At 49.1% G+C, this 8,196-nt stretch overlaps 1 protein-coding gene across 1 annotated transcript; it reads right to left on the reverse strand.

The window, feature by feature from the left end:
* Positions 1-250: 250 nt before the first annotated feature.
* LORICRIN (loricrin cornified envelope precursor protein) lies at positions 251-1,416 on the reverse strand. Its single transcript, XM_055586830.1, has one exon. The coding sequence runs from the start codon at positions 1,414-1,416 to the stop codon at positions 466-468; it is 951 nt and encodes a 316-aa protein (XP_055442805.1). The 3' UTR covers positions 251-465.
* Positions 1,417-8,196: the final 6,780 nt, after the last annotated feature.

Below are 8,196 nucleotides of genomic sequence, written 5' to 3' on the forward strand. Positions count from 1 at the left end.
GGGATCACCTCATGATTTTACGCCATAAATCAGATAATTCATGCCTTTGGGCCTTGGTTGCCAGCCATTCTCCCCTCCCCTGCTAACTCTCATCTAACCACCCACTCTCCCCCAACAAGATAAATATTGTTGTATGAATGTCCCTGTGGATGAATGGAATGGATAAAAGGAGAATGGGACGGAACGAATGAACTTAGAAGCTGCAAAGATGCCTGGAAACGCAGAAATTCTCATGAATTGCAAATTTATTGACTGAGAAGGTACTGGAATTAGGAGGTAGTTGTATAGAAACCAGGGAGGGAAAACTGCAGAACAAGACGCAGCTCCAGAGCTCAGTGGCTTCTTATGGTGGATTCAGATAGAAGGGCCGAGAAACCTCAGGGCAATATCATGAGAGCGGTAAGCCCATCGACGCCCACGGAGAACACCTCCAGCCTCTTCGTCTCCGTGGAGCCCGGGGGGGCCTTACTTGCCAGGCCAGGTAGGCGCCTGCTTCTGCTGGGTCTGATGGAAGACTGGGACGCCCTTGCCGCCCCCGGAACCACCCCCGGAGGAGCCGCCGCCGCAGCCGGAACCGCTGCCGCCCCCACCGCTAGAGATGCAGCCGCCGTCACCCCCGGAGGAGCCTCCCAGGCAGACGGATCCACTGCCGCCCCCACCGCTGGAAAAGCAGCCGCTGCCCCCGGAGGAACCGCCGCCGCAGCCGGCGCCGGATGAGCCTTCTCCGTAGCTCTGCTGGGGCAAGCACGGGGTCTGGGAGGTCTGGGAGGACGAGAAGTATCCAGAGCCACCCCCGGAGGAGATGCCGCCGCAGCCGGAGCCGCCCCCGGAGGAGATGACGCCGCAGCTGGAGCCGCCCCCGGAGGAGATGACGCCGCAGGCAGAGCCGCCCCCACTAGAGACGCCTCCGTAGCTCTGGCACTGGACCTGCTGGCCGGAGGAGCCACCGCCGCCGCTGGAGTAGCAGACGGTACCGGAGGAGCCGCCGCCGCTGGAGTAGCAGCCGCCCCCGGAACCGCCGCCGCCGCTGGACTGGCAGACGGTACCGGAAGAGCCGCCGCCACTGGGGTAGCAGACGGTACCGGAGGAGCCGCCGCCGCTGGAGTAGCAGCTGCCCCCGGAACCGCCGCCGCCGCTGGACTGGCAGACGGTACCGGAGGAGCCACCGCCGCTGGGGTAGCAGATGGTACCGGAGGAGCCGCCGCCGGAGGAGTAGCCTTCGCAGCCAGAGCTGCCGCCGCCCCCGGAATACTTGATACTTTCACCTGAGCAGCTGCCGCCGCCACCACCCCCGGAACCGCCGCAGCTACCAGAGCCACCGCCGCCGCCGCTATAGAAGACGCCGCCGCCGCCGCCAGAGGTTTTCCCACAGCCCACTGGGGGCTGAGGGGTGGGCTGCTTTTTCTGGTGAGACATCTTGTCTAAGGAGGAACAGAACCCTGGAAGAAGAGCAGAGAGCATCAGTGGGCCAGCTGCAAAAGGATGCGGCGGCAGAGGCAGCTGCATCCATGGAAACGTCCATCATCCTCTGAGCAGCACTGCCTCGGCCAGGCTTGATGCTCTTTCTGATCGGATTGGGAAGAGCACTCAGCTGGGACTCCTGGATTAGTGCTTTTAGAAAAGGGTTGTGTTTCTCCTGAGAAAGTCTTTACCAAGTTTTAAATAGCCCACTTAGTGGTACCCATTTCTCTTTCTTTCCCAGCTTTGCTTCAGGCCTCTGCTGTGTGATCTCCCGGCAAATGACCCACACATTTTCTGTTTCCTCATTTCCTGTAAAATGAGATGGGTCGAGTATTTCACTCCTTGCTCTCTGATCCCAACACAGAGTGCAAATGGAAAATTACCACAAACCTCCACCTAGGGTAGGGGATTTTATCCACTCCTGGGACAACAGAGGGAGGTTTGTTCCAATGCCAGAGGGCTGTTGCACCCCATTCTTTGCAAAAAAGAATTAGTTTAAACTCTTGGTCTGTTCCACTGACCTCAGCCATGATCACCCACCAGTTACCAGAAAAGGCAGTCTCCCCCATTGTCCTGTCTGGAAACAGGAGAAAGGATCCCAGTGATCCTTTGGACCAACATCTCTGACTAGGATATATCAAGCAATGCTTACCAAGAAGGCAAGCTGGGTTGAGGGGACCAAACTAGCAGGAATTGTGTCCAGCATCTCACAAGTCATTACCCTCTCAGAACATCTTGTGTAAAACAGGCAATGGGTTCTTATGACTGCTAAAATCTCCCCATCTGCAGCATCCTCTGAATCATTCTTCCTGTTCTCTGAAAGTACACTCAACTTCTCTTCCTTACAAATTCACAAAGTCCATCCAGCCCATCCACAGGCTGTCTGGGACAGTCTCTGCAGAATGCACTTCTATGCCGGGGACAGGTCATGTCTCTTATAGGGGTGCCAGAGAGACAGGAAGATAGTCTTGTCTTTGTGGCATTTACATTTTGGCCAGATCAGAAACACCATCTGTACAGCAGTAGCTCAGCTCTCTTTCCTGCCTGAAGCCCCTCTGAACATGGATGCAGTTGGAAGAGCAGAGGTCCTGTAGGTTCTAAAGGGGAGAGAGGCCTTGCCCACCTGTCCCCTGGTCCACATAGCCCATGCAAGCCTGGGTGAAACTGACTTGGAAGATGAGAGCCAGTAGAACTCACACTTACCCAAAGCACCAGGAAGGATGAGTGAGGAGAGGAGATGCTGGCTGTGTGAGGAGCACTGGAGCTTCTGAGGTTTTATACTCTCTCTGAGTTCTGACTCATCAGCTATCGATCTGGACCAGCCTTTCATGTTTGGCCTCAGTTACGTGACCTTTGGCTGTCACCCCACCTCCCTGTGATTGTAGTCATGGGGTGACCCATTCATGAAGATTTTGGCATTCTTGAGATGGGCAGCCTCCTATATGACTGGCCCCTTCTCTGATGCAACTGTAAAGCAGGCTGGCTAGCAGGGATGGTCAGCCAGAGTGGATGTTAGACATTTTTTGCAAAACTCCTGGCATGGTGCACATGCCATCACCAGAGGGCTGTGCTTCAGGAATAGGTCTCAGACTCTTCAAGCAACCTGAGAGAGTCCCACTGGAGTTCTTAGTCTTTGGTCCAAGAAGTAGGAACTTTCACATCCCACTCTTTGGCTCCTGGTCCTATTGCTTGGAACGTCTTAGAATTTTAGAGAGGTGCTGTTTCTTCTTTGCCAAGTTTCTCCCCCGGGGTTTCACATGTGCCTCACTGGGATGTTCCTGTCTTGTTTCCTGTCTAGAGAGAGTGTGTAAGCACCTAGCACCCACTTCTGGGTTGCACAGCATGGACAGCGCCATAAGTAATGGGGCACTGGTAGCAGTTTTGATTTACTCCTGAAGACAATGAATGTCTAAAACTACTGATCTTTACTATTGACTTTCCTTGTAGAAGAACAAGCTAAAGAGATAGACCATGTGGTTCTTCCCACCAAGGCCATTCAGCTCTGGGGTCTTGTCTGGTGTGGTAACACTGACCTCAGTGTAAGAGGCAGCCATGGAATGGAATGGACTTGAGATTAGGTGGCTGGATTTGGGTGCTCCCTGTGCTACTTGCCAGCTGTATCAACCTTGGGTAAAGTCACAGTACCTTATGCAGTGCCTACACACCGGAGGCACTTGGTAAGCATTTGTTGATTATTGAACAAACTTTCTGATACTCAGTTACCTTGTCTATCAGATAACTGTAATTGTTGTTTTACTGAAGCCATGAGGGAGTCCACAGATGGTGTGAGGCAAGCTCTTATCTAGGAAAATAACTTGGAAATTCCTGGCTGACCCTGGACCAGTAGCATCAACTCTGTGTATGAGAAACAGCATTTTGTCCTCTTCTTTCATCATTGGAGCTCAACTGCTCTTGTTTCAGATATCACATTTGAAGTTAGTTCCACCCAGATACGTGTTGAAATGACAGCTCCAATAATACATTGACAGTTAATTATGGTGGCGTTTTAATGATCTGCATGATCTGATTAGACTGTGGCCTTCAGAAACTTGTGGCAGTAGTTTAGTTTGGAGAGCATGAATCCAGGTGAACCCAGGAGGAGCCCAGGTGCTCCCCTCCTGAGAGAATACCCAGGAGGGAAAAGTCCGGATCTGCTGGAGAAAGCATGTTTCAACTTGAAGCTGAGGCATCGTGGAGGTTTTGGAGGGGAAAAAAACACTCCAACTAGCTATGGGTATAATAAAAGACACATAATAAAGGACAGCTTTATTTTGTTGGGTTCACTGGAGAAGAGAAGATGTGGACCAGGTTCCCACACTGATCTGTGGACCCATGTTGGCCCCTTACTGTGTGTACCCAAGTCCTTAGGAAAATGTAAGTAAAAAGATGTCAGCAGACGGTTTGTGAGAAGGAAAGTCTAATTCAGAAATCATGAGCCTCCTACCTTTCTTGGGCGTATATTAAGGCTTTGTTCCTTTTAAAAGTGATGTTGACAAGAGGTCCAAGTTGTTTCTTTCATGTCCTTATTTGTCAAAATGAGAATTTGGCTATCATATTATTTGGCTATCACAGTTTTTATGAGGGCGATGTTACTTCTTTATGAAATTCTAAAGTTTGGGAACCTCAAGTGCAGGTGACTCCAAAGAGCTAATAATCTTGAAATTGCCTGTATTAGTTTGGAGCATTTATGTTCTTATAAGAAAGATATGATATTTTCTTTCTATCAGATTTAATATCCTAATGCTTTATTCATTAATCCAGCCAACTGTTTTGCCGAAAGCTTCAACTTTCGTTTCAGGTTTGAAAGATTTGTTAACAAAAGAAACTACTTGTTAAACACAAATAAATAATTTCAATATTTAATAGAGAATTATCTAACTTACTTTCAATATGCAATCATTAGAAGAAGAGAGAAATAGAAACAGTAGAGGAATGTAATAGCACATACATCACCCAACTGGGACCAAGTAGCATCCAGATTCAAACTGTGCTGGGAAGCCCCACCAACCCCACCAGTAACAGCAATCTGGAGTCTCAGTTGGAAAAAGATACTGGATGACACATCCACCCTACGGGTGAGACTTCAAAATTGCAATTTTGGGGGGTCCTGCTTATAATTCCAGGCCACAAACTGATATCGTCATCAGTTTGTGAACAAATTGCAGCTCTGGTTTCACATTAATCTTTTTTTTACAATACTGTTTGTTTTATCTTGTGAGTCAGAGGATTTTGTTAAGCCCCAGGTGTGGTTGGCTAGACCTCCTCCAGGGCTCAAGAATTCTAAAACCTGCTCCCTGTCTTTTCTATATTGCTGCTGGTTTTACTAGAAAAAATCGGGGCACTCATGAGCAGGCACATAGTCATGGCACTGACCAGGCAGGTCAGAAGCAAGGTCAGAGGTCTGCTCTGCTTTTTTGTCTGTGAAGCCTGAACAAGACTACTTCCATTTAATTTCTCTAATACCAACACCAGTGTACTGGGCAGTGTGCTAAGGAGTACAGAGGAGTTTTTTAGAGCTGTGCATGGATCCCCTTGGTAGATTTGGGGGAGGGGTACTCCATGCCTGCCTCTGCTACTCTGCATGACGTTTAATAAGGAAAATCTTCTAACTGGTACTTTCTTAACATGAGGAGGAGGCTGAGGCAACATGATATTGAGAGCTGTGCTGGATCCCATGGCTCTGAGTTAACCTTGCCTCAGGTGTGAGGTATGAACAGGATTCTCCATTTTATCCCTTTCAACCAGAAGTAGGGGGATAATCTGTGTGCAAGTGGTTGATGATTACATATTGTCTTTATCAAGGAGGAAATGATGAAAGTTTGTAGAATTAGAACACTTAAGTATTTGGAATTTTGCAAGACTTGGCATGTCAGATTTCTAAAATTTGTAGCTTTTAGACACTTAAATCTGCATATGTGCTTGTTAGTACATCTGGGTTCTGTAGCCTCACAAATGAAGTCATGAGTCCTGCTTATAACTGTATCCTTAGAGGGGATGGCCCTTACAGCAAATCTTTCATAGCTAGGCATTAGCAGGTGCTCAGTAAATACTGATGGTAAATTGAAGGGAATTATTGAGACTCATTGACTGACAGCCCTGCAGGAGGCAGGACCTGGTCCCTGTCCCCAGGCAATCCCCAGTGTGAGGGGACATCACAGCTCTTGAACTGAGGAACCCTCAATCTGATAGAAGCCTGCTCATCACCATCTTTAAGTACCTAAATCTTCATATTTGCATTCTCATGACTAGTGTTGACAACATACCTGAGGAAAAAAAGGGCTTGTAAAGAATAAAATGGACACAGGGCAGGGGTTCAGGAGCACTGGCAGGTCAGGCATAGAATTTGCAAGTCCTTGGTGTTGTTTATATTCAATGGGAAAAGTTTTCTCTTAGTCACAGACCAGGAGGCATCTCAGAGGCCCAGACACCCCCCTGGGTTGCCATTTGTGTCCTCTCTCCAGCCCTCCTGGTCAGCAGGTTCTGTTACTTAGAGATCAGGCAGAAGGACAGCACTATAGCAGCTCCTAGCTGCTGGAATTCCTTCTCCAGGAAGCTTCCCTGGGTTCATCCGAACCACTGTTTCCATCTCTCTTGCCACTTTCCTTTTCAAAGGTCTTAAGGAATGATTGTACCTTTACAGCCTTCTAGTGGCACAACCAGAAGCCTTGTCCTCTTTGTCAAGTTACAACTGACAAAGCTTGAGATCAGGGTCTCCTTTAGTTCTTGACGGCCCACTGGGACCTTCTCAGGATGTGTTTACTCTTGAGATGTATCTCTCTCAGGTGCTCCTGGAGCGCATACTTGCAGGGAGGAGGAGGACGGTGGCTGAGATGTTCTGCATTCCCAGGGAGCTTGTAGCATGTGGGGTGAGCCACGTACCTACGGACTTCCTGTCTGGACAGACACTTGGGTTTATGGACTGCTGTCAAGTGTCTTATTCATTTCTCACAATGGTCCTGTGTGCTCGGGGATATCTTATCTTCATTCTCCAGCTGAGGAAGTGCCTCAAGGAGGCCAATGCAATTGCTCAAATTCCCAAAGCCAGGATTTGGATTCAGTTCTTTTGACTCTAAACCTTGTGTTCTTTCTAAGCACTGCATACCTCTTCTTTTGGATTGATGTGGGCAGAACAAAGGGATTGCACCCCCTCTCCTTTCAAGTCAGGCCCAGGTTTGTGCCCTCTGGGAAGTAGGGGACAGAGGAACCTTATATGGGCTCTCCTAGCTCCCCAGGGACTCTGTATGCATTGGTGGATGGCAGCAGCTGGAAGGACAGTGGAGGTCACCCAATCAGCTTCTGTCATTTGTAGAGGTAGACGACAAACCCAAAGCCCAGAGAGGCTAACGCACTTCCCAAGGCCACACAGAAGGGCCAAGAGCAGAACCTGGGTCTCTCCTCCCAGCTCAGTACTCCTACTGCAGATCCAAGAGGTGACAGTCTGCTCTCTCCTGACAAGAGTACCTCCAGGTGTCGGCAGTGAGACCAGAGAGTTGTTAGAATGACAGTAAAAGTCTTTCAGAGCTGAGCAGACTCGCTCAAGGAAGCTGCTGGGCCTGCGTGCTCTAGCCTCTGGGCCTGGAAGTTAACTGCTGATGTCATGAAGCCCTTTCACAGGTGGGCAGCTGCTCTGTAGCCTGAGGGCTCAGGGCCTACTTCCTGGGCTTACACATAAAGTTTATAGAAGGGAGGAGCAGCTGCTGCTGCTGCGTCACTTCAGTCGTGTCCGACTCTGTGCGACCCCATAGATGGCAGCCCACGAGGCTCCGCAGTCCCTGGGATTCTCCAGGCAAGAACACTGGAGTGGGTTGCCATTTCCTTCTCTAAGGCATGAAAGTGAAAAAATAAAGTGAAGTCGCTCAGTCGTGTCCAACTCTTCGCAACCTCATGGACGGCAGCAGTGAGCAGCATTTGTGGGCCCGATCTCCTGCCCTGAAATCGGCAATGTCACTTGACCCCTCTAAGGACTTTCATACATGGTGGTGATAGCAGGTCCAAGCGTGCTGGCTCTTTGACCACCTTCTCCACTGGTGTCTGTGGGTGGATAATCCAGGTTGTTTTAACTGAATCCCAAGTCAAATGGAATCTTGGAAATCAATATGACACAGAGGGAAAAGCAAAAGCATTTCAAATCCATAGCTTTAAAGGCTTTTTGGCCTAAAGGTTTAATCCTAGTTTTTTTTCCTTTGTTTAAATTATTTTTTATTGAAATATAGCTGTTTTACAATGTTGTGTTAG

Source organism: Bubalus kerabau, chromosome 6 (genome assembly GCF_029407905.1).
Source record: "Bubalus kerabau isolate K-KA32 ecotype Philippines breed swamp buffalo chromosome 6, PCC_UOA_SB_1v2, whole genome shotgun sequence".
In the NCBI taxonomy this organism is placed as follows: Eukaryota; Metazoa; Chordata; class Mammalia; order Artiodactyla; family Bovidae; genus Bubalus; species Bubalus kerabau.